The sequence below is a fragment of the Tiliqua scincoides genome, chromosome 1, assembly GCF_035046505.1.
Source record: "Tiliqua scincoides isolate rTilSci1 chromosome 1, rTilSci1.hap2, whole genome shotgun sequence".
NCBI classification, from domain to species: Eukaryota; Metazoa; Chordata; class Lepidosauria; order Squamata; family Scincidae; genus Tiliqua; species Tiliqua scincoides.
The window spans coordinates 69,477,575-69,504,219 of record NC_089821.1 but is presented as its reverse complement, the minus strand read 5'-3'; the positions used below and the strand labels follow the sequence as shown (position 1 = coordinate 69,504,219).

General features: G+C 46.3%; 1 protein-coding gene across 1 annotated transcript; it reads left to right on the top strand.

Annotated features, from left to right (window-relative positions):
* The first annotated feature begins 716 nt into the window (after positions 1-716).
* Positions 717-26,201, top strand: LOC136644876 (aldehyde dehydrogenase family 3 member B1-like). The gene is made up of 10 exons (XM_066621075.1): positions 717-799; positions 14,823-14,985; positions 15,147-15,254; positions 17,140-17,260; positions 17,422-17,507; positions 20,773-20,854; positions 21,238-21,624; positions 22,473-22,639; positions 24,809-24,908; positions 26,008-26,201. Exons 1-10 carry the CDS (start codon positions 717-719, stop codon positions 26,199-26,201), a joined length of 1,491 nt encoding a protein of 496 aa, XP_066477172.1.
* Positions 26,202-26,645: the final 444 nt, after the last annotated feature.

Here is a 26,645-nt window from a genome sequence, read left to right as displayed (position 1 = left end):
GTTTAGAATCTAAGTTTAGATATTAAATTGTGGATTAATTTACCAGGCCCAAGGAGCAATGTCATCCTCCTCATCAAAAAACCTGAAGGGGACCTTGTGATGAGGAAACAAATCAGGGAGGTGTCAGTGAGAGAAAGGGTTGTCATCATGAGGGTCTTGATTACTGCATCCTCATATCATCTGGGTTAATTCATTCTCTGGTCATGAAAGAGAGAACGAATTTTCTGATATGCTAAGTGACTGTGACTTAGAGCAGCTAGTCATGGAGCCCATCAGAGGACAGATGACTCCTGGACTTGATATTGTATGGTGCTCAGGACCTGGTTAGGGATGTAAATGCTACCGAGCCGTTGAGGAACAGTGACCATGCTATGATCTGTTTTGCCCTGCATGTTGGGGAAAGAGTGCCAAGCAATTGTGAAATGAAAACCCAAAGGGTAGACTTCTTCCATATGAGGAGACTAGTTAAAAAGGAGCTGAAAGGGAAGGTGAAGAGTCCAATCTCTCCAAGTGCAAGGAGGATGTTTAAAACAACAGTAATAGAAGCCCAGCTGTATACACAAAGGAGGAAGGGCTTGACTAAGTACAGGAAAGTGCCAGCACAACTGACAAGCAGAGATAGGCTAAAAAGGGCAATGAGGGTTTCCTTCTGTAAGTTTTGTCCTAATGAGGAAAATAAAAAGGAACACAAATTCTGGCAAACAAAATATAAGATGATGATACTGGAGGCCAAGAAATACTATGAGGTGTACATGGCCAGCAACGTTACAGGGGATAATGAAAGCTTCTTCAAATGCAGGTCCAGCCCGCTTGTCTGCAGATTTAAGACCCACATTTTCGACTGTGGGTTCCAAACCAGCGACTAGACCCACTAAAGGCCTCCCGGACGCAACCAAAACCTTGTTCTGGGTCATGTCTGGGAGGCTGTGAGATCCGTAGAGGCCACAGGTGGCCTTCATGGGTCTCAGAATGCCCTCCAGAAGCATCAGAAGGCCACTTCCAGTTTTCATGGAAACCGGAAATGGCCTTTGGAGGCAGTTTTGAGGCCACACGTGGCCTTTACAGCCCTCAGGTCTTCAGGTGTGTCCAGAACCAAGTTCTGGTCACATTTGGAGCCCGTGAGAGTCAGAACCCATGGATTTCATTATTTGCAGGTTTTGGTGTCTGCAGGGGGATCCCCACAGATACTGAGACACCATCTATATGATAGAAGTAGGAGACCTTCCAGAGAAGGCCTACTGGTTGGTGAGGGAGGGGAAGGGAGCAATAAAAGTTGACCTGGAGATTGTAGAGTAACTAAATGCGTTCTTTGCATCTGTCTTCATGGCAGAAGTCCTCAGACAGATGCCACTGTCTGACTGCCCCCTCCTGACTAAGGAGTTGACAGTTTGATCCTGTACTGCCCAGTGCTGATACTGCAGCCCCAGTACCGCTGGCGTTGAGCATTGTAAAAGTGCTGTAGGGCACTCCGGCACCAATGGTGAGGCCACTGCACCACAGTGTGGGCAGACAAAACGCGGAAGCACTGGGCAATAGGTTTCCTCACTGCTCAGCAGGTAGGGCTTTCAGGGTGGGGGAGGATGGGGAGGACAAGCCAGTGGGTAGGGTGGGGACAGCAGTAGAAGCTGCCACCAGATCCTATCCCCCCTCCAGAGCTGTGAAGCCCAATATAATAATAATAATAATAATAATAATAATAATAATAATAATAATAATAATAATAATAATAATAAAACTTTATTTCTATCCCGCCCTTCTCCCCAAAGGGACCCAGGGCGGCTAACAACATATAAAACAGATTAAAACATAATTTCACAACAGATAAAAACATATTAAAAACACATTAGCAGAACCCATAAAAACAGTAGTCAGATAAAAGTCAGAATAAAAGAGCATAAAACAGCAGTTTTATAGGTGTTTAATATAGGTGTCCTTGGTTCTGTGCCAGCTCAAGGGCTGGCGCAGATCTGAGAAGACCCATTGAGGCCTGACACGCTCAACATGACACAGTCAGGAGACTGTGGCACCTACAGGATATATCCCACAGGATATAACCACAGCCATTTTGGCACTACTGTTCCTCATAACATTGGGGAGAGGTAGGATTGGGCTCCAAGTCAAATAGAGATTTTAAAAACCATTTCAGACCTAATTGACAAATTAAAGATCAATAAGTCACCAGGCTCAGATGGCATCCACTCAAGAGTACTTAAGGAACTAAAGAACGAAGTTGCTGATATTCTGACTAAAATATGCAACTTGTCCCTTAAAACGACCAATGTGCTGGAGGATTGGAAGAGAGCCAATGTAACACCCATGTTTCAGAAAAGAGGGAGGAAGAGGGATGCCAGGAAAATACAGGCTGGTCAGCCTAATATTTATTCCAGGTATGATGGTGGAAAGTGTAATCATGGATAAAATCTTGAAACACCTTCTCCAAATACTTCAGTGCTACGGTCCCACACATTCTTAGTTGAGAATTATGTCCCATTGAAAGCAATACCCAGGGAGCATTTCAAACTCCTCAAACTGGACATTCTGTGCAAAGGTGCCATTCTTCAATAGGAGAGATTAGAAAACATTCACAAGTCTATTCATTCAAGATGTACCACAAAGCTAAATTGGATGTCATTCACAAGATTCGTTGTCCTAATCCTGAACGCACAGGCACAAGCTCACAAGTTGCTGCGTGTCTTGTCTTAGCTGCACTCATTTGTGAGCCTATCCCACTGAACTCAGGGGAACATATTCTAAGGAGATCTCCTCGTGGGGACAGTGCTGCATTTAAGAGGTTCTTTTGTGACATCCTGACTCGGGAACCTGGCCCTTTCAGAAATGACTAGATGGAAGACTCCACGTATGCTGCTCACAAGGGAAGGGATTTATTTACAATTAAGCTGTTGGCGTAAAATTCCAAATTGTCCGTGCCATCGGTTTAGTCCAAATTTTGTCCTGTACCATCAATTTTGTCCCAAGCCCGTGTCAAGTCTTTGTATCAGCTGTCTTACCTGGCACTTGCTTTGTAATTTCCTCTGGTGTGCTTCTCCCAGTTATGTTCCACACCACTTTCCCAGAGCTGTAGAAGGAGGTGGGTAGCCCATCCTTAGTGTAGACAAGCACTACTGGTGCCAATCCAGCAAACGCTCCTTCCCTGCCTTCTTCCCTTCATCCCAGTCAACTCTCTCACAGTCTCCTTTTTCCTGGATGCTGTTGTTCACTCCTCTCCTGCTGTCCACTTTTCCTTCATTTCCCAAATGTCTCTCTTTCTCCGGGTCTGCTTGCTCATTTTCCACTTGTTCTCTCCCCATTTCCTGGGTAAAGCAGTTAAAAAACAAATTATCATGCTTTCTGAATAGCACCCTGTAATTTCTCACTACAGCCATCCACATTTCGTAACAAGGCAATTGTTATGCAATTGCTAGTTTTCAAACTAGCAAAGCTCTTTGCTTTCAGCCTTCTTCCAGATGAGTTTATAAAACAGCAAATGCAACTCAGCTGTTGTATGGAAGCCAGATTTATCTGCTAGGATTTGTTCAGAAATCATTGCACTGCCGGAGGACACAAATATATTGTCCCTTGAAAAATTCAATTCGTTCTTCAGCTTGCAGGAGTATTGTGGTTTGGAATGTACCATGAAATGTGTCTCATAAGCACTTGTTGAATGTTGCCTGTGCCATAGCTCACACCTGCACCATGCTGTAACCGTAAAACCAGTTAAAACCAGTTCCTCCCTGGAAACGAGGGCTGAGATTCAGCATAAATGCTGGATCCCAGCCCTACCTCCCGCTACTTGCCCGCCTGCCCGCTCCTGGGGCTGCCCACCACCTGCCTTCCCCTCCCCGCCCAGGAACGCCTCCCTCCTGCCTCCTTCCCGCCCATCCAGAGGCTTGCAGTTGGCCCAGGTGCACCAACACAAGCCTCACCGAGGAAGCCAGCACAGAGGCTTGTGTTAGCCTCCACAAGCCGGCACACCGTGCGCCAGCCTGACTTCCTTCGGAGGAGGTGCAAATATTCCTTACAGCATGTTTACAACGCTCCTGCGCTGGCGCAAGGGATCTGTGCCGGCCCATGGGTGTCTCAGGATTGTACCCTTTGTCTTTTCTTGAATGCTTCTGAGGAGATTTCACAGCATCTCCTGTTGTGTTGTATTTACTTTTGCTACTTTCTAGTGTCCTGAAGTGACTCTGTTTAGAGTTTTCTCTTTAAAAGCCGGACAACAGCTAAGAAGGATAAACGAAGGGGTGAACAATAGTATCGCTCTCCCTATTTGGTCTGCTGGTCTAGATATATATCCTGCTTGGAACATAGTTTGGTATGAACTCTTTAGGTTGTGTTCCAGGATGACCTCAGATTGTTTAGACAGTGTGACTGAGCACTTTTCAAATTTGCCTGAGTTGCTATACCTCACCCATCACAAGCAATCCAAGTTTTACGCTTCCCTGCAAAAGTCATAAAGACAAATACTTGTGGCTGCACGTGTTGCAGTGTTTCTAGCCCGACCTGTTTCCTCCATCACAGGATGCTCATTAACAGTGGTCCACAACATGATGAAGGCTCTCTTATTACTTCCCTACTGTTTAGGTAGCTTAATTATTTTCAGGTGTGCATAGGGGTTTGGGTGAGCAACAGGCCTTCTTCCCATGTTATGCACAGGATTATGATGGAGTGCGGGGTTTCAAGATCACCACTCATTCCAGCATCCAGCTAGATACTCTAGCAGCTGACCACTATCCTCTCCCTAACCTTCCACCCCCTCTTCTTTTTCCAGACCACAGAGTGGGAGGGCCAGATGCCAGTCCATCACCAAGGAAGTGGGGGCAGCACTTGGCGCACTGCCAAGGTTGGCGGGCCACAAGAAATTAGTAAAGGAAATTTTGTTCACATCTTGATGTGTGGAGAGGAAAGGAACTGCATTCTTATAGAATAGAATCCTTTATTGGCATATAAAACAAATCTACAACTAGATACATTTGGTCAACCAGGTAGCAAATCAGCTTCTCGATTGCGCAGCTCAGTGAGCTGATACAGGAAAGTTGCCACAGTATTTGTTATTTCCGCAGAAGAATCACTTAGGAGGTAGCGTATTCGTGCCACCTGCCAGATAAAGTGTACTTCTGCAGGGAACCTTACAAGGCAAATTGTGTCAGACAAGGGAGCCAGACAAAGGTGTGTTTACCCGATTTACTCTATTTATTAATGATTTGGCTCCCTCTCCGACTGAGGTGGATGGGCACTGTCCCAGATTAGGATCCACTCACGTACTGATCCTCTTATACGTGGATGATGCTGTAATAATGTCCCGGACCCGTTAGGGTTAAAAACGCCTCTTGAGAAAGTGTTTGGAGTACTTGTCCGAAAACCATTTACAGCTGAATTTTGACAAATCTTAAATACTTGTGTTCCCTAGAACATGGAAGCTGTATAATTGGCAACTAAATGGACACAAATTTGAACACGTTAAACAGTTTAAATACCTTGGTCTAAAAATTTATATTATAATCTCTCCTGGGCTATTCACCAGAAAATGGCAATTAATACAGCTAACGTTACCTGTCAGTCCATCGCTGGCTTTTTCAATGCGAGAGGTAACTGTTACGTGCCAGCAGCCTTGAAGACCTTTAATGCCAAGGTGATTCCCCAATTATTTTATGGAATTCCCCTTTGGGTTGAGGTTTTAAACAAAGCCCTGGAGTCTGTCCAAGGTAAATCTCTGCGAAAAATCTTGGGTCCTCCAAATTGTGTAGCTTATGCAGCTTTGTGCCTAGAAATGGGCCAAGCATTATTAAAAACCATGGCCTGGCTGATGGATATTAATTATTGACTGTGCATATATTACAACTATGACCCTTGAAGCTTGCTCTATATGATCTTCCTTGAATCTAATCTGCTCTGAGCAGATCTTCCATCTGCTCTGAGCATGGGAGGATGGAGGCCAGAATGTGCGACCAGATCAAGAAAGAAACACCTGAGTGTTGTGGTTTCTTGAAAGATAGAACCTTTCAAATTGTAAAAATCCCTATGGGGATTTAAATTTGCCTGCCTATGTAAACCGCCTTGAATAAAGTCCGAGGAGAAATCTGAGGACCAAGAAAGGTGGTATAGAAATACCTGAATAAATAATAATAATAATAATAATAATAATAATAATAATAATAATAATAATAATAATAATTATTATTATTATTATTATTATTAATCGGCCCCTTGCTAAAACCATTTTGGAAAAGAAAATTAACTCGATCGGCCTGTCTTTTGAATGTCTAGGCTCCCTTCCATATCAAGAGGCATTTCAGTGCATCAAACACATTTCTTGACATTGAAAGGCAGGATCTTTACAGCATGGCAAATAGAGCATGTTCCCCATTAAGTCTAGAGATTCCTATATTGTATTGTCAAGTAGCCTCATATCTATACTCGCTGCTCAGTTATCAAACAAGGAGAGCCTTCTCCCTTGCTAGATTTAGAGCACAATCCTAACCAGGTCTACTCAGAAGTAAGTCCTATTTTGATCAATGGGGCTTACTCTCAGGAAAGTGTGGTTAGGATTGCAGCCATAATGTGCTCCTGTTCTTTCTGGGAAATTTCATAAGATAGCTCATGATGACAGGTGATGCCCTTGTGGGCTGGGATGTATTGAGACCATTTCCCACTCCATTCTTTATTGTCCCTTCTACACCGAGCTCCATCAAAGATATCTGGTTCCTATCCTGAGTACAAGAGGAGGATTTACTGATGTGCTTTTTTATATTCCACTCCCTCTTCTCAAGACTTCTCAGCCAAGAAAAGTACTAGTGTATGAAAAAGGCATTCCTCTTATATTATGGGCCTGTTGACCTCACTGAGTACTCCTGCCTCGTCCACAGTTCCATAAGGACAACTCAGCCTCCACATGCCCCTTAGGGAGTATTTCCTCCTTCCCAGTCATATCCTTTGCGCTGACTGTTTTCTTCTTATTCTTGTGGTTTGGGGGGGGGGTGGGGGTGGGGGTGAAGAGCCTGCCCCCTTTCTACAGTGCCAATTAACTCTTAGATGGCTTTGGCCAGCAGCCAATCATCATTGCCGAGGATGAAGCTGCAAAGCAAATAAGTCAATACAAATGTGATGAGTCTATGGCTTCAATCCTAACCACACTTTCCTGAGAGTAAACACCATTGAACAACATAGACTTCTGAGTAGACCTGGTTAGGATTGTGCCCTAAGGCTCCTAAAGACACAAATAAATTGTTGAGCCTTCCACCCACCAGTTGCATCGAGAGCTAGTAGGAGGTGAAGAAGCAGACGTACAGGCTGAGGAATACAGCTGGAACTATGGAAAGAGGTAAAGGACAAGGAAGTAGAATGGGAAATATCCTTCTCTCCAAGGGGTGCTTGTTCTAGCCCCTCAGCATAATTTTGGATGCTTGTATAATAGTGACTGGTATAGGTATGGTTGCCAATGCTGATCACAGTTATTCCAGGAAGTTATTTTTCTGATATTATTGAATGCTGGAAATTCTCTGAGATCCTGTTAAAATCATTCAGAATTGCTTTGTGTAGTCATTTGGAGATAGATATTGATTCCTGGACAATCTAGGCTCTCATTGTGCAGAACAGGCAATTTTTCAGGAAAAACAAGTAGAAGGGTATCAATAATGACTTGGTTTTATTAGATTTTCCCCCCTGGTATTTACAGAAAAGGGGAAAAAAACTAAATTAATTCTACAGAAAGGTAAAATATAGCAATCTTGTCATCGTTTTGTTTTTTTTAAACTGGTGTACTTCATTTAAATTATACAAACATACAAGAGTGTCAATGGAACCTGTATGTGTTCCAAGAATAAGCAGCCAGTGGTCCTTGGGGCAAATCTGGCCCCTTGGGTAGTTCCATGTGGCCAAACCTAGAAGGGGAGAGAGGCATGAAGAAGTGGCACCTGCAACAATTCTAGCATTTATGTTAATATGTGGTTTACCTTGTTTAGCAATCCAAGTTAATATTAATTAAATATTAACTAAATTGAATTTACTTTAGTTAATATTTCTAGGTTGGAAATGATGCTTCCATTTCTGTTTAAATCAAACTAACTCTGACTTCCAGACAGTTTCCGGCTTGTGCTAGCTGGTTGGACTGCAGCTACAGCAGCTGGATTTAGCAAGTATAATGACTCGTATCAAAAATTTTTGTTTTCAGCATGGGCAAAGGTGGAAGCCCAATTGACCTATTCATGGGCATTTTTAGAGTTCATGTAGATGATAAAAATCTGAGGGGTGTTAAATGGCATGCTGTACTTGATTGCTGATAACTACCAAAAACACATTCAAAGCTGACACTTTGTATCAGATAAGATGGGCACATGCACAGAAGTGTAACTAGGGCGGAGCCTGAAGGGCACCTGCCCCAGGCGCTAAGCCAAGGGGATGCATGACTGCCCTCAGGCTCCGCCGTATTTACAGAGGAGGTGCTGGTGGCTTCACACCCCCTGTTCCTTCTCCTGTGCAGGCTTCTCTTTAAGGGGAGCTATGGGGGAATGAATGGAGGTGTGAGACTACTGCAGCAAGTTCCCCCTTCTTCAGGGAGAATCCAGAAGTAACTTCATGTGATACCACGTCATGTGACATGACATCACTGCCCTGGGCACCTGGGCAGTGTGTTATACCTCTGCACATGATAAGACTTCCCTTTTAATACATTGGAGAAATGCATGGAAAAGGATTGGGTTCCTGTTTTCATCTATTTTCATCTACTGCATCACAGATGTGAAACAACAAGCATTGGAGGGAGCCCTCATCCTACAGCTCACACGAGAGGTCAAACAGTTGCCCTCACACTGAGAGCAGTTGTGTCAGGCCAGTGTGGGCTCCAACAAATCTCCAGAGGGCCAGAGGCTCATTGGAGACTAGGAGCTCCCTGAGGGCCGCATTGAGAGGCCTCGAGGGCCGCAAGTGGCCCCAGGGCCAGGGTTTGGGCACCCCTGGTCTAGGCTCACATCAGCAACAGATTAATTTTATACTGTAATCTAAACAGGCTGTCATCTAAACAGTGTTTCCCAACATTTTACCTCTGCTGTACCACTTAATATGGTTCACCTGTTCTAAGTACCATGAGAAACAGGGATGGATGGGACTCAGACTCAAATCGCGAAAATGCGTGTTTTTCACTGACTTGGCAACTCATGAGTCGCACACGTGGAAGACTCTGAAAAAGACTTGAGTCAGGGCCCCCCTGACTTGGCACTCATCCCACATGTGCTGACTCAAGTCTGCCTGTGTCTGGGTGTGCTTTCTTGATGTTTTCGCGGCGTGAAAAACCTAGTGGGGCAGCATTCCGACCGGGCAAGCAGCAGGGATATTCCAGCCAGGAGGCAAGAAAGGGTAAATGTTGGAATGAATGGGGGGAGGTAGGACTGGGCTCTCTTTTCTCCTTTCTGATAGGAAGGAAGGAAGGGATGATCATTGGATAAAGGATGGGCATTCTGATATTTTCATTGGCTGAGAGCAGGAGAAGGAGCCAATGGGGAGTTCTTGCCTTACAATTGGCTTGAGAAACCCAGGGAGGGAGAGGAGGAAGGGATGTTCATAGTGATCATGCTTTGCATTGCATGGGGGGGAGGAAGCCACTTTCAATGACCAACTGCAGTGGGACTACTTCTGAGTAAGGCTGCAAAGGATTGGGTCATCCTGGTAAGCTTTGCAGCTGCTGCTTGTGACCATCCTCCCTCTTGCCTATTCTGTCCTGCTCTCTCTCACACTCCCTTCCACCCCACCTGCCCTGTTAACAGATGGACAGGTCATCAGGGGAGTGTTTAAAGAGAACTCTGACACACACACACACACACACACACACACACACACACACACACACACACACACACACCCACCCACCCAGCAGCAGCCTTGTTTTCCCCACAGCAGGCTTTTTAAAGGCGGAGTGGGGGGGACTTCCTTTAGAGTCAATAAAGGATGATTTGGCTACTCAGAATGTGCCCCATTATGACTCTTTTTCTAGTCAGGTTGTGGGGGGTGGTGACTCAGTGACTCCACATGAGTTAAACCCCACTGGATTTTCCCATCCCTGATGAGAAGTAACTGGGGATGACATCATTGCAAGTAGCCCAGTTACTTCTGGGTTGGGAGGCCAGATGCAACACGACAAACACCAGTAGGAGGCTCAGGGTGGACAAGAGAGCATTTCAGCCAGAACAGGAGGGCTTTTTGTGCATGGGAAAGCATGTTTTGGAGCCTCCTACCACTGTTGGTTATGTCAGGTTCCTGGTCTCACTGCCAGGCAGGAGGGGTCCTGGGGTCCTGCAAGTACCACCAGATACACCTCAGGTACCACTGGTGGTACCCATACCACTGGCTAAGAAACATTGGTTTGAATGAAATGTTAAAGTTTTCAGTAATAGATCTTTTTTCTTCAAAACATCAAACAAAATGTATACAAACAGGCTGACGCTTAGTGTTCATTCATTTTATATAAATGACACACGTTAATATGTCTACCTGTTTTATACACAACCCAAAGTTAAATCTACCAGTCTGTTGTTCTAGGCCAGGGGCCTCCAAACTACAGGCCCCAGGCCAGATCCAGTGTACTGAGAAAATCCTCTCGGGTGTGGCATGACTGTGGTGAAGCCACACTATTCTGCCCTGCCACCTCCCATCTTTGTGCCCTATCTCTGCAGAAACTCAAGCCGGGCAGCCTCTTCCCCTGGGAAACTGGGGCACAGAGCCTTCTGGGGCAATTGGCAGTGAAAGTGGCTGCCCAGTGCGAGTTTCTGCTAAGATCAGGCATGAAGACAGGAGGAGGTGGAGCGGAGTGATGAAGACTTGGCCACTGCTGCGCCTGAGAGGATGTTCTCTGTGTGCGCAGGCCACAGTTTGGAGGCCCCCTGATCTAGGCAATAGTAGTTTAAATACATAACTAGGACTAATTTAATCCAAAGCAATTGGTATGACTTGAAAGAACTGAATGAAATCTTAAATGGAGACAAATTAATTTTAATTGGGATGGCAAAAACCATGCTTTTGCCCTGGTCAAAACTGTCCCAGTTAATAGTATGCCAACCCTAACACTAACATTTTGTGTAGTTGTGCATCACTTCCAAACCTTACTTCCTGACCCTGGCTACCAAGTGCTTCACATTGAATTAGTGTGACTTTTTATTTTGTGTGGTTGTGCATTTCCACCACTGTGGACATCTCTCTCATGTTCAGTGAATTATACTGGGCAGTTCTGTTGTTATTACTTCCGACTCTGACTGGATGTATTGACCCAAAAGAATGAGAAAGTAGAACCAGCAGTAAAACTTCAGCCTACAGGCTTCAACCCCCTCTCACCCATAAAAAAAATAAAGTGAGAAGTATTTTGAGCCCAAGGTCATAGGAAGGACAGCCCAGTCCTCTGCAGAGGTAGTGCCAGTAGTCTGAGTGCTGTCCCAGCAACAGCTGTCATGCAAGTGCCCTGAGGCACTTTGCGGCCTGTGGGAAACAGACAGTGATGGTGGACTGGCTGACACCCGTCCGCACTGGGCCGCTGCATCAGGAGGATGCTGAGGAAGGGCAGGCCAGTGGGCAAGCTTTTCGGGGTGGGGATGGAGGAAGGCACAGAGGGGTTGAAATTGGGGTGAGGGAGGGAAGGCCAGAGGGCGGATTGGGCCCGGGAGGGGGAGAGGGACAGTATGAGAGGCTGCCACTGAATCCTGCCACTGAATCCCCCCTTCTGAGCTGCAGAACCCAACACACATCTCTTTGGGTCTGAGCCAGCTAAGTAGCTTGTGCAGATCGTAGTAGACCCATTGGGGCCACTGGAATCTTACATGGGGTGAAGGAACAAACATTTCCTTACCCTGAGGAGTCTTCCGGCTGCTGCTCTGACTCCACAGGATACAGTGGTGGCCGTTTTGGTGCCACTGTACTCTGAGGCATCAGGACAGCATAGGATTGGGACCTAAAACAGGTTTAGATGTTCCTAAAGCAGCACCGAAGATAAATGCAACAGTTTTTTTTCCTTTCATAGGAGAGAATCAATTATAGTATAAGCTAAATGCAGTAGGAATTTCTACCAACCAGAGCACAGCTGATTGATGCCTTTTGTATCTTTTTCTAGCTCAAGAAATAGAGCAAAGCCTGCCTGCAGGACAGAGTGACACAAGAAAAGAACGCCAAGCTCCAGAGTTCCCCAAACAACCTGAAAAGAAACGGAGCACTGTGTTTGTAGATCAGCAAAGTGTGAGACAAAAGTGCAAACCCCTGGAGGACTCTTTCCACCATAAAGACAAGCAGAGCACACCCTGTGCAGGACAGCAGAGCCCAAGACAACAACAGAAATGCAAGGACACTCCTCAGCATAGTGGAGACAAGCAGTGCTCATGTAGGTAAGGAAAAGTCCTGAGAAGTCTTTTCAGGGTATGAGTAAAGATTACTCTACTTATGAGTAATCTGAAAGCATAGAGCAGGGCAGGGCAGACCCCAGCCAGAGGGCCAGATCTGGTATTCAGCCAAATCCTTCCCTCCCGTAACCTGTCCTTTCGGTTCCGGAGTGCAAGTCCCATTGCATTGTTGCGAAAGTCTGGGCGCAATGCCCGCTGGGGCATTGACCACAGACGTGACGGGCCAGAGCAATCATGACAGGCCAGAGCAGACGCAACAGGACTTGCAGTCGTGTGGCACTCTGCATCCAAAAGTGCCGGCAATGCCAAGGAACACATTCCCAGTGTGCGGCACTTTGAGCACCGCTGGCACAGAGAGTTGGTTTTCATATGTTGCCTGAAAACATCAGATAGTATGTAAACTCACATATCCTGCTCTATCCTACATACATTTACTTGGAACTTCCAGTAGGTTCAGTAGGATTCTCTAATAAATATGCTCGTGATGGAGGAGAGTAGGCATACTTCTCCTCCTCCATTGCTCTCCTGGAAGTGCTCTTCAGAGGTACACTGCCATTGAACTGGAGGTAGCACATAGTCATCATATGAGCAGCCACTTATCCTCTAACAATTTTACCCCTTATCCCCTCACCCTGAGGAGACCTCCAGCTGTCTCCTAACCTGCGCTAGATACAGCACTGGTCGTGAGGCCTGGCTGCGTCAGTGCAGGTTAGGATTGGGCTGCCCTCCGACCTGAGCCTCCTAAGAAAATCAGTTAGAAAATCAGTTCAGTCATTGGTTTCTGCCTTATCTCTTCTATAGCGAAGACAGATAATACATTCAGCTTTTCTGCAACCTCCATTTCTTTTTATAGATTCCTTTTTATTCCTTATATCTAAGAGTTCGGCTGTCTCCCTGGCCAACTTTCTGCTTTTGAAATTGCTTAGTAAGTTTTTAATGTTTGCTTTTTTTTTGGCAGCATGCTCCACATTTTCCTTTTTTTTTTTTTTGAGTCTTTATCGTCAGCTTACATTTATATTGCCATAACTTGTGTTCATTCTGTTCTCCTTATTTGGGCAGGATCTTTCAGGATCTCTGAAATCTTCCTGCCTTTTTAGTATTTTTTCCCCCCCTACTCATAAGCTACAGTGGCATCTTCCTGGATCTAGCCATACTTTTTCACTTAGTGCTATATATTTTTATTGAGCTTCTGTTACTGGCATTTTAAATAACTTCTATGTACTCTGGAGAGATTTGACCCTATTGACTTTCCCTCTGACTTCCTTTTTGCTAGTCACTTCATCTTTGAGAAGTCCCCTCTGTTGAAGTCCAGTGTGCCTGGATTAGTCCTTCTTGGAAACTTTCCAGTTACTGGATAGCACGATGATCACTGTTCTGTTCAACACCACTTACATCTCATACTAGGTTTTGAAAGCCATGTAGGATTAATTCCTGAGTCACCCTCTGGTTGGTTCCAGGACTAACCAACAGTAATATGGACTGTAATCCTAACCACCCTTTCCTGAGAGTAAGCCCCATTGAACAAAATATGATTTACTTCTGAGTAGACCTGGTTAGGATTGTGCCCTTAGTGTTTCTAGAATTCCCCCCCCCCTCTTTTTTGTGACCTGAGTGTAAATTTACCCCATCAGTGTGAGGGTAACTGAAGATACCTATTATAACACTTTCTCTTTTAGATGCATCATTGTATCTCCATGCTGGGCAGTGGCGTCACTAGGGGGGTGCGGGCCACACCAGGTGACACGCCGAGGGGGGTGACACACCCTGGAAAAATAACGCGCTAAAACCACGGCTTTAGGAGCTACCCTGTCATGCCATACACAGTTGGATGCAGAATTCCCAGTGGAATGCAATTCCACAAAAGACAGAATTGTGACACCCTAGTTTGAGAAACCCTGCCTTAGCTTGAAGAGGCCTCCATGGCTACCCCTTCACCACAGAATGCAGCATATGGCATATTGGCATTGCTACATCAGAACTGGAAAGTTGGATAGGATTGGGCCCTGAGTCTGAGTGGCTTGCTGACAGTGGGCCCAATCCTATCCAATTTTCCAGTGCCAGTGCAGCCATACCAGTGGGGCATGCACTGCATCTTGTGATGGGGAGCTAGTCACAGAGGCTCTCTTAAAGTATGGGAACATTTGTTCCCTTACCTTGGGGTTACATTGCGGTTGCACCAGTGTTGAATTAAGAGTTTTGAATAGGGGAGTCCTGATTTGTAGCTTAGTTTCCAATCCTAGGCACACATTTCTGGGAGCAAGTTCCATTGAGCTCAGTGGCATTTACATTGGAGTAGACATGCCCAGGAGTATTTTGTAAGACTCCTAGCCGCTATGCTAGCTCTGAAATAAATTTCCACCAAGGAGAATATGGGGTATCCTGCCTTAAGGGATGATGTTAACAATACCTGTGAAACCCTTTAATTCTGTGAGCATCTTTCTGCTTTCTCCCCAGCTCCAACCCCTATGCTAGCCTGGTCACTAGTCTGAAGGCCACCTGGCTAACAGGAAAGACCCACCCAATGGAGTATCGGAAGAAGCAGCTGGAGGCACTTGGCCGCTTCCTGGATGAGAAGAAGGAAGATATCCTGCATGCCCAATATCAAGATATGCGTAAGGTGAGTGTGATGGTCTGAATGAGGTTCTGACCAGACCACAGTTTTATAAATGTTAGAGGAACCAGAACTGCCTACTATATGGAGGTGGGCTGTTTAAGAGCATACTAAAGTCTGGTGTGGGTGTCTGGTGTACACCAATGTCTTTTTGTCTTCCCCTGCAGCCCCATTTTGAAAGTGGGTTTGAGACTGCCGTCACTAAGAATGAGGTGAAGTTTGCACTCGACAACCTGAGCAGCTGGATGAAGGATGAATATGTGGAAAAACCCCTAGTAAGGAGGCCAAATTAAGATGGGGAGAAAATGTAAATTCCTATAGGGAAAAAGAAGGATGGGTCTCTGCCTGAAGGGAAAAAGGGTCCAGAGGCTGTGCTATCTAATCAAACTGAAGATGGATCTGGTGTCTCTCCCCTTTCAAACCTGTTGTACTGATACTCACTTTGAGGAGTAGTCCAGGTGCTTTAGGGCACGATCTTAAACTGGGCTAGCATGGCGCTGAGCCCCGGTACAGGCGCTGGGTGTCATAAAAGTGCCGTAAACCATGTTTGTGGCAAGCGGTGGGTAGGGAGCACTGGCACCAGACCTGCGCCAGTCAGGAGCCGGCCCCAGTGGAAGAGATAGGATATGCCTCAGTCAGAGTTAAGTGAAGTCATTGAACAGTGGTGCGGCCTCAGAGTGGCGGGTGGGGGAGGGCAGAACATGGGCAGCAGGAGGACAGTGTGAGCGGAGGAACCAAGGTGAGAAGGGGTGGGATCGAGCTCCACTGTATCCTGAACTCTGTGTCAGGCTGGAAGGCTGGACACAGAGTCCCTCAAGTCTGCTCCAACAAAATAGATGGCCTGTTGCAGGGCTTGCAGGGGCTTTCCAGGAAGGAAGGGGACAAACATCCCCTTCCCACGAGGAAATCTCTGGCTGCGTCTCAACACACGATGGATTTAACCACTTTGGCGCCGCTGCTCCACCAGGCTCTGGGAAGTTCAGGACTGTTCTCTTAATAAGATTGCATCTGCAGCCTCTGTAAAGCCATTTTACTACTGTATATTGTTTTGGTGCATTTCATACAAGACGCTGAAAGTTCCTTTGCTGTTCATGAGTCTGTTGTATAAATGCAAAACCTACGATGACTGAAATAGCCCTTCAGTTTAATAAGGGATTTATTCCTTTGCTTTCTATCCTCCATTAACATACTCACTTGCACCCAAATAGGGAACAAAAAATTTGAAAGTGCTTTTAGCATCATGTATGAAAAATCTCCTGAAGCTTAATATGCATATCTTCTAGGAATATCAGGCTTTCCAAACCCTAATCCAACAGTGGAAGCTCAATTCTTTTTCACCTGATCTGCTCTGATGCACATATTGGCTAACCTTGATGAACTTAAAGGAGGCATTGAAAAACTTTCTAGGAAGAAATGATTTTAAAGACTTAGGGCGCAAACCTATCCTGCGCTGCAACAGGCAAGCCAAGAGGCTTGCGCTGTTTCCAGCGCAGGATAGGGGCCATATGCGGCTCAGCCAGAGGCAAGAGGAAACATTTCCCCTTACCTCTGGGTAAGGCTTGCTGGCACCTATAGGTCTCCTGGACCTGCGCCACCTCTTGAGGTGGCACAAATCTGAGGAGAACAGAGTGGCTTGAAGCCACTCCGTTCTCCCTGGGAACTGGGGTTGGGATCCAGCATAACTACTTTATCCCAGCCCTGCCTCTTGCTCCCTGCACAGCCCTGGGGGCTCCCTCTGCCCTCCCTCCACCCCCAGGAACGCCTCCCTCCCACCTCCCCCTCGACTAGCTTTGCTCCTTGCATCAGCCCATCTGGGCCAACATAACCCAAAACCGGTGTGGAGGAAGCCAGCGTGGAGGCTTGTGTCGGCCTTTGCAGGCTGGTACTTCAAGTCAAGGGCTGGATTACGCCCTCAGTAAGGGATTACATCTTTTCATCTCCAATATGATTTGGGCCTTGCAGGTCCTTTGGCAAAGCTGAGAGAAGTGAACATAAAACAAATGAATGATTAGGTTAGCTAAGCCAAGTATTAAGTGAAAGGAAAAGGCCACAACTGGTGAGCCTGTACAGCGGGGCAAACAAGCACCTTTATTTCTGTAACTTGCTTTGCTATTTTCTCACTCTGATCCATGGAATTTTCCTGTCCTCATCTTCTTGTAGGCCATGCAATTTGACAGTGCCTTTATCCGCAAGGACCCATTTGGTGTGGTACTCATTATTGCACCTTATGACTACCCCATAAATCTCATCTTGGCACCTCTGGTGGGGGCTATTGCAGCTGGTAAGTGAGAAGCTTCCACCCAAAATCCTGCTGCAACTGTTACCTGTGAACCCTCTTGTTCTGCTGTTCTTTTGATAGTGGCTCCTGCTGGCCTGATCCATGCAGGTGGTGGGTTTGTGTATCTCTCACTGCCACAGTAATGTATTCTTCTTTCCCACCAGGGAATTGTGCAATTATCAAACCTTCAGAGAAAAGCCCCTGCACTGCAAGGCTCCTTGCCGAATTTCTGCCATGCTATCTTGATTCGGTAGGGTCCTCAACCTATTTTATTTTCTCCTCAAAATGTAATCATGTTCACAATAGTTCATGATATACTGTCTTCCTGCTTTTGAAAATTGTGGCTGTTGCACTTCCTTAGTGTGTATGTGGTCAATACTGATCCCATCAGTATAAGGATGCTGGTGGGATTTAGAATGTGGAAGTGTGACACCAGCAAGGTGGGGGTAGGGGACCCTGAAACCAGTGCTTCATTCCCTTGATCTGTCCTGTGTTAGGGCCAAAAATCAGTACACTCCACTGCCACCATGAGGTCAAAGTCAGAGACAGATCAGTATCAAAAGTCTCCCTCCCAGTTACATGGAGAGTTTCCCTCAAATCTAACCAATGGTGTATAGCCAAGGGTTGAGGAGGACCAGGTCAAGGCTCCAAGTTCAACCAAGCACTGGTAAGTAAAGAATTAAAGCACAAAATGAGAGTTTATTTAAAATGAAATAGGGTTTGGGGCTGGATAAAACAAGGAGGAAAGAATAAAATGAGAAAGCTTAGAAAATACCTTGGGTGTTGGCAGTGCCCAGGTATGCATCTTAGAAAAAATACAAGCAAGCAATGTTAGCTCACTAGTCCCTATCTGTAGTTACTCAGGGCCTTAGTTTTCGAGCATACACCTCTCTGATCCCCATGAAAGTGGATAAGAACTTGACCACACATAGATGCTTTCATGGAAGAAGCCAAGCTGGAACACCCATCGCTGTAAGAAACCCTAAGTTCAATGATGTCCAACTGGATAGTTTATGACTACCTGGGCATCTCTACCTGACCTCTGAGTTAATCAGGTGTGCTTAAATGCCCAATAATCTAGTGCATGCCTGTCACAGCAGGTGGGCTGGCTAGAACTACTGTCCTGGCTGGACTAGATGAAGAAGACACGGAATCCAGAAAACAGCTTGTCTGCTTGAGCGTGCAGTCTTTTGCAGTGGTACTTATTTCAAGGCCTGTCCCTCATTGATCTTGCATTGGGACTTATATCTGATGGGAATAATAATGGGAGCAACCACAACTCCGTAATCAGAAGGGGACTAAATGCTTTTCCCCTCCACTGTTTGCACAGCAAAAATCCATATCCCAGAAGTGGTACTTTGCTTCCAAGTGGCAATTTCTGCAGATTGCCACCAAAGAGGCATATTGTCATAGGTAGGCAAGTAGGGATTTTTGCTGTGGAAGCAGAAGCACTACACCCCACTCTCATGGCATGTTGTGCTCCTGGGTTGAATTCTGCCCCCCCCCATTGCTGTTTCAAAGCTGGAAAGGACCATTTCTGGTTTTAATCCCATCTATTTAAAACATTTAATGATAACATTTAGTAAGCCACTGTGTTTGCAAGTATAAGATCGCCATTACTACAGATTCACTTACCAGGTGTAAAAATAGTATACACGAGACATTATTGTACAAGGAGAATTCTTATTGTACAAGGAGGGGAAGCATTCACTATGAGTAGATGAACTTTTAAATTTCCTTTTGGTAGAGACCAGGCATTGCATTTTCTCTCCTTCCCACATTTAAAAGCACTGTAAGGCAGTGGTTCTTGCGCATTTAGCATGCACCGGAACCCACTTTTTAGAATGAGAATCTGTCAGGACCCACTCGAAGTGATGTCACGACTGGAAGTGACATCATCAAGCAGGAACATTTTTCCTTGACTGCAATCCTATCCACACTTACCTTGGAGTAAGTCCCTTTGTGTAAGTATCATTGTTAAAAGAATATACACAGTAGCCTGTTAAAAGTACAGATCTGTACCATTTCCCCAAATGCAGTCACATATAATGGCAGCATCAAGTCTAATATATTAAAAATAAAATATTGAAATGAATGGGGACCCACCTGAAATTGGCTCACAACCCACCTAGTGGGTCCCAATCCACAGTTTGAGAAACACTGCTGAGCGGCTAGCACAATTTTATGATACTAAGCCACAATCCTGGATGTCATTTCTGCCATTTCCCTGTTCTAAATCCCCCCCCCCCCGCACGCATGCAATCAGTTTTTTCTCTTATAGGAATCCAAAGAGGGGAAAGTGTATATTTGTACACAAGGTACTTGCATGCAATCTGCTGCATACAGGCATGAAAGGGGTTAAAGATATCCTCCCTGCCATTCCCTTTTGCACATTCTTCTTTTGCCAAGTGGCCCTTAAGAAAGAGTATCATGGCTCAATTGTATGCATGTAATGTGTATATATAGTTGGCAACCTTCAGTCTCGAAAGACTATGGTATCACGCTCTGAATGGTGGTTCTGGCACAGCATCTAGTGTGGCTGAAAAGGCCGATTCGGGAGAGACAATCCCTTCCACACTGGGAGCGAGTACAGTCTGTCCCTGGTCTGTCTCCCTGGCTATGGGCCTTCCTTCTTTGCCTCTTTGCCTCAGTCTGTTGTCCAAGTGACTCTTCAAACTGGGAGAGGCCATGCTGCACAGCCTGCCTCCAAGCAGGCCGCTCAGAGGTCAGGGTTTCCCACCTGTTGAGGTACATTCCTAAGACCTTCAGATCCCTCTTGCAGATGTCCTTGTATCGCAGCTGTGGTCTACCTGTAGGACGCTTTCCCTGCATGAGTTCTCCTTAGAGGAGATCCTTTGGAATCCAGCCATCAGCCATTCTCACGACATGACCGAGCCAATGCAGGCGTCTCTGTTTCAGCAGTGCATACATGCTAGGGATTCCAGCTCATTCCAGGACTGTGTTGTTTGGGACTTTGTCCTGCCAGGTGATACTGAGGATGTGTCGGAGGCAGCGCATGTGGAAAGTGTTCAGTTTCCTCTCCTGTTGTGAGCGAAGAGTCCATGACTCACTGCAGTACAAAATTGTACTCAGGACGCAAGCTCTGTAGACCTGGATCCTGGTATGTTCTGTCAGCTTCTTGTTGGACCAGACTCTCTTTGTGAGTCTGTAAAATGTGGTAGCTACTTTACCGATGCGTTTGTGTAGCTCGGTATCGACAGAAAGAGTGTTGGAGATAATTGAGCCAAGGTACACAAAGTCATGGACAACCTCCAGTTCATGCGCAGAGATTGTAATGCAGGGAGGTGAGTCCACATCCTGAACCATGACCTGTATTTTCTTAAGGTTGATCATCAGTCCAAAATCTTGGCAGATTACACAGTACACAGAGTACACAGTTCGCGCACTGTGTATATATAACCCCTTAAATAATCGGGAGAAGTGTGTGTGATGGGAAGGTGGATGAAGGACTGACTGGAGGTAATGAGACATGAGCCTTCTCCCTTGTTTTGCAGGATACATTTGCTGTGGTGACAGGTGGCCCTGAACATGTCACCAAATTACTGGAGAACCATTTTGATTACATCTTCTTTACAGGTGATCTCTGCTTTTTAATTTTCAAGTTGGCAATTATTCTAATTGATGCATGTACCATACAACTAACAAAGCACTCTGCCCATTGCATGTCCGCATTAGGTAATTCAGTGTTCAAATTTTGTGTGCTCTATTGGGAGCAAAATAAATATAGGCTAATACAGGCTGCAATACTGTACATAGAAAGTGCAGCATTTTCTTGGGAGTAAGCATCATTGAATACTTGCATCTGACCAGACATACATAGGAATGCCATTCCCATAATTCTTCCTCAAATACAAAATTTGAGTTTCTTAATGCAGAATTTGGGGTGAGGGCATTTTGAGCATGGCAGTTCCAAGTATGTGACTTCCTGTGACTGCTCACATCTTGATGTACTTCTGCAGGAAGTACCCGTGTGGGAAAGATCATCATGTCTGCAGCGGCTAGAAACCTGACACCATTGACTCTGGAACTGGGGGGCAAATGTCCCTGCTACGTGGATGATTGTTGTGATTTCCACAATGCAGCTAACCGAATAGCATGGGGGAAGTTTTTCAATGCTGGTCAGACTTGCATTGCACCAGACTATGTGCTCTGCACTGTTGAAGCACAGGAGAAACTGATGCCTTGCCTGCGCCAAGCTATCCGCGAATTCTACGGCTGCGTACCCCAGGACTCGCCTGACTTTGGCCGCATGGTTAACGATAATGAATTTCGTCGTGTCAAAGCATTGCTCAACAGTGGCCGAGTGGCCATTGGCGGAGAGACAGATGAGTGTGACCGTTATATTGGTGAGCAAATGGAGTGGTGTGGGGGAAAGACGGAGAGTCCCACTATCCTTGATATCTAGGAGGATATCTGTGAAGTGCTCAAGTTGCGTCAGTGTTTTGCCAAATTCCCAGTCCAAGCTTTGCCTTGAGAACCTATGCCCATTTTAAGCTAATTAGCTCCCTGTATTCCCCCACAATGGCCCTAGTTCCGCACTGCTGGACCCCACCACGAGGGTAGCTCACCTGTTCAGCCTGCAGAAGTCCTCCTTCCTTCCCTCTTCTGCCAGCAGCTTCTCCAACCACCACAGCAGCAACTTTGTCTTCAGCAGGTCATGGGAGCACCAATCTCCAGCAGTCTCTGTTCCAGCAATCCTCAGAAGTCCATTTGTCTATCTCTCCATTAGTCAGTCCATCCATCAGTCAGCAAAGCAAGTAGTCCATCAGCCAGTCCATTAGTTGCTCAGTCCATTAATTCATCAGTTTAGTTCTCTCTCCTCCAAGCCCTTTCCTTCTACTCTCTCATTCACTCCAAGCTCCTTCCTTCTACACCCACCAAACTCTCCCTTCTTCAGGTCCTGCTTTTATCCCTTAATGACCTGGTTCCTTCTAGTGGCTGCAGCTGTGCAGCATACCCACTGCCCTGGGGTTAACCCTATGCTTGCCTGCCAGGGCAAGGGGCTTCTGTTGACACCACACCCCATCTCCTCAAGGGACCCTGCGCATTTCCATTACAGTCAGTGAGGGTAGACAGAAGGGAAAAGAATCTTCTGTGCTTGAGCACTTGGGAGGACAGCTTTGGGGCTGTGACTGCATGGTTGGATGTGGCAGCAAGTAGGAGTATATGTCTTGATGTGAACTTCTACCCACAGCTCCTACTGTACTGGCTGATGTGAAAGAATGGGAGCCAGTCATGCAAGAGGAGATCTTTGGACCTGTCTTGCCCATTGTCACTGTGGCAGACTTGGATGCAGCCATCGCATTCATCAATTGCAGGCCACGCCCACTGGCTGCCTATGCCTTCTCCAGTAACAACAAGGTATGCTTAAGAATTATACTTCACACTATCCAACACGGTCAGCAGTAACCCATGCCCCTTTATATAACTGCAGGTGATCAAGAAGGACTTGCATTGCTTTCAGAATATGCTTAGACTAGGCTGAGTTCTAACCACATAGGAGGAGTTCAGGAAGTATGGAGTAGTTACTGAAGATACAGCTCTATGTACCTTTACTGTTTAACGGCGCAATCCTAACTGCGCCTTATGCTGGCCCAAACTCCCTTGGGCCGGCATAGGAGGGTTGCAAATGTGCCATAAAGCACGTTTGTGCCGCCGTGGGAGGAAGCCACGTCGACGCATGTAGATGTGCCAACGCACGGAGGCTGGCAGAAGCCTCCGCGGCAGCTTCCTCACCACCACTTGTGTCAGCGCACCCATGCTGGCACAAGTGACAATGGTAGGCATGGGGGGGGGGTGTTCTGCCAAATTCCAATCCACTGGGCCTCGTGCCTGCTTAAGGTTGATCAGTCCCCCTTGTGCAACTCACCAGTGCGGTAAGCAAAAGCCAGAGTCCAGTTCCAGTCCACAGATGCCAAGTAAACCAGTCCAATCAATTAGAGTTGCCAAATCAGAGTCCAGAGCCAATAAGCCAAGTTACAGTCCAAAGTCAGGTTCCAGGTAGGTCAGTCAAATCCATCAGGAAGTCCAAAGCCAAAGTCCAGTCAGATTCCAAATTCAATAAGCCAAGTCAGTCTCCTCTTCTACCTCCAACCTGCACTCCTTCAAAACCCACCAACCCTTTCTGCCTCAGGTGCTCCTTATATCCCTGAGGGCCCTATTGCCTTCCAGTGGCTGCAGCTGTGCAGCACACTCTGCTGGATGCCCAGGCCTTACCCTTAAAGGGGCCACTGCTGACACCACATCCACCTCCTCACCAGTTCTTCCAGATTCCAATACAGGGGGCGGGGAGGAGACATGAGGGGGCGTTTCTGGATGGGGGAGGGCGGGCGATGGGCAGCCCTGCTTCAAGCCACTCCCCTCTCCTCAGACCTGTGCCATCTCCAGAGGTGGTGCAGGTCCAAGGAGACCCATTGGGACAATTAGCCCTTACCCAGGCATAAGGGGAAGAGCTTCCCCTTGCCCCTGGCTGAGCCGCTGCAGCCAATGAACCTGCGTTGGGTGCAGCACAAGCCTCCTGGCTTGCCTGCTCCAGCGCAGGATTGGTTTGTGCCCTAAGTGGCATACAGATTGCATTGGAAATTGCTGTTGGGCGTGAGAAGGGGGCATGTTGGATCTCCAGTTTTTGCTTTCCATTCCAAAAGTGTGTGTGAGAGAAACCTGTACAGCTCACTTCTGTGCTTCCTTGCTCAGAGCTAAGTCCCACTGTGTTTGGTAGGCCTTTCTCTCAAGTAACTATGTTTAGGATTGCAACCTTAGTCCCTAAGTAAGTTTGCATGGGTCTGCAGCCTGAGAAAGGAGTACTGTATTTTCATCTGTACCATGAAGGCAGGAGAATACTTCCTAGCCAGCCATTCAGGTGGCATTTTGTTTTGGATAGGTGAGGTTAGCTTGGAGGGATGATGACCCAAAGTGACTAGGGTTGCAATCCTATACATCAGCAGTTCCCAAACTGTGGGTCATGACTGACAAGCTGATAGGTGAGAAGGAAGGTATATTGAGCCCTATGGAAAGTGAAACTGAGCTGCATGTGCATGTTTAGTCACAAGCAGTCAAATCAGCTTTGGTCCACTTCACAGGGCAGGCCAAGGGGGATGCAACACCACCAGAATGGTCTGATGAACGTAGGAACAAACAAACTCTGGCAAGGAAGCTGTACTGAGCCACATATGTGTGCTTACTCATGAGCAGGCAACCAAGCCTTGGCTCTCAATGAAGGCCAGGCCAAGGGGAATGTAATGCTACCAGAACAGTCCCAATCTGATGAACATGGAGCTCAACTACTGCTCCAGAAGGCAGTCTCCCCCACCATAGGAAAAAGAATAAAAACAGGCTTTTGGCTGGTAAAGTGAAATGCTTTTCTTAAGGCTCATAAAGCAAGGTGGTCCTGATAGAGTGTTGTTTTAAAAAGTGGGTCCAAGTACTAAAAAGTTTGGGAATAACTGCTGTACATACTTTAAGTGGGAGTTAGCCCCACTTAACACAGTGGGACTTGCTTCTGATACTGTTGTGTACTTTTCCTCACTTTAGGTTGTCAACAAAGTATTGGATTGCATCAGCAGTGGTGGATTTTGTGGAAATGACTGCATGATGCAGTTTCTGGTGATCACCCTACCATATGGTGGCATTGGTATGACTAGGCCTCTATTTCCCTTGCCTCTGTATTCACTCTTTCTCTTAAGCTTCTTCCAGTGTCATAGGCAGCCTGTAAGACTATGTCTATGCAGCAGCCATCCTCTCTCAAAAGTGTTTCTGAGACAAGAGGACAGTCTTTTCCTTGTTGGCTTATATATTGCTTGTGTTGTTCACATGCACAAACTAATTGCATGTAAGCATCTCAGCCTGCCCTGCCAAGCAGCAGGCAGGGTAGATTTGTGAGTAGCTTTTCTGCTAGGCCAGGCTCCAACCTGAAGTTTGACACAGCAGGCTTGGAACCCTTTCTTAACCAAATTATAGCAAATAGCAATAGTCTAGTTTACTGCTCTGAGGACAATTCTCTTAACTTAGGTATGACACCAACTAGAGTAGAAGCTTCTGGTGAATATTGGCTTCTGAGGAAGGCTTAAATCCTCATTCTTTAGCAGATCCACCAGTGTGGAAGAGTCAACCAACTTGCTGCTTGAAATGGCTTGTTGGAGTGACTACCCAAAAGAAGCCTCTAAACCCAAATCTATGTACACCTAGATCGCCATTTCAAACACGCTTGCTGGAGACAGGAGTCCTAGCATGAATGATGTTGGTTCAAACATAACAATCATTGTAGGGGAAATGAATGCCACTTTAACAAAGTATTTATTTGCCAGTGACAAGTTCTAGAAGTGCAGCCCTAAAAAGAGATACTACTCAGGTATACCACTTGGGCTATTTCTGCCCATGCACTTTGGATCCATAGACATCAACGGATTATTCAGGAATTTTCATCTCTGCACTGCAAAATGCATTGGCTTGTCCAGGGATGCATATTCCTGGAAAATCAGTGGATGGGTATGCATCTAAAGTGCCTGGGCAGAAATGCAGTACCAAAGGTTAGAGTGCTGTGGAAGATGCCTGAGTGGTGCGATGGGATCCCTTTCCTATTGCTGCCTGCAAAGGCCCATTTACCTAAAAATGATGTTGCCTGAAAAGAGCTGGCTGGTCGCTCCCTGCCTAGGTGTTGAAGATATATGCCCAGGCTGTGCAGCTACCTGTGAGTCGGGTTCGATCTATATGCTTTTTTCTTGTTGTTGCAGGATGCAGTGGATTTGGCAAGTACCATGGCAAGTTCAACTTTGACACCTTCACTAACAAACGCGGCACCCTCTTGCGCTGCATGGGTCTGGAGAAATTCAACAGCTTCCGCTACCCACCCTATAATGATGCCAAGCAGGCATTGATAACCCCCAGTCTCGAGATTAGGCACAGAGGCTTTGGCCCCATGCTGTGAACTGTTTCAGTCTCATGTGCCTTGTGCCACCAGGAGCTTCTCAGAAGAACTTAACTGCTGGTGACAAGGAGGATCGTTCCTTCAGCTGCTAGCCCTGAGATCTTGCCTCACCTCCTGAAAAGGCCTTTGCAGAAAGCTCTACCTTCTGAAAAAGCCATACCTCCCTGTCTTGGCTGCTTTCCACGTGCCCTCTCCTCTTTCCATGCTGAATCTTGGTGGGTCCAGTACCTGCATATAGAAAGATTAGGTAGTGATTAGAAACCCTTCTGTGCTGCTCTTCAGCTCCCTTTGCGTAGTTGTTTGAAATGATAAGAAAAAGTTAGTAAGCTTGGCCAGATGTGGTTGGACACCATGTCTTCCCTTTCTGACACTGAATTTTCTCTAACTGGAACCACTTCCTCCCAGATGTGGGATGCATAAGGCTTTTGCACTGGGTTAAGATCC

Excerpts from the sequence above, each read along its gene's own strand:
- LOC136644876 (XM_066621075.1), top strand. The coding sequence starts at position 717 with ATGATACTGGAGGCCAAGAAATACTATGAGGTGTACATGGCCAGCAAC. Across the intron at positions 15,255-17,139 it reads AATATGTGGAAAAACCCCTA|GCCATGCAATTTGACAGTGC; the intron begins GTAAGGAGGCCA and ends ATCTTCTTGTAG. Across the intron at positions 24,909-26,007 it reads CCTACCATATGGTGGCATTG|GATGCAGTGGATTTGGCAAG; the intron begins GTATGACTAGGC and ends TTGTTGTTGCAG.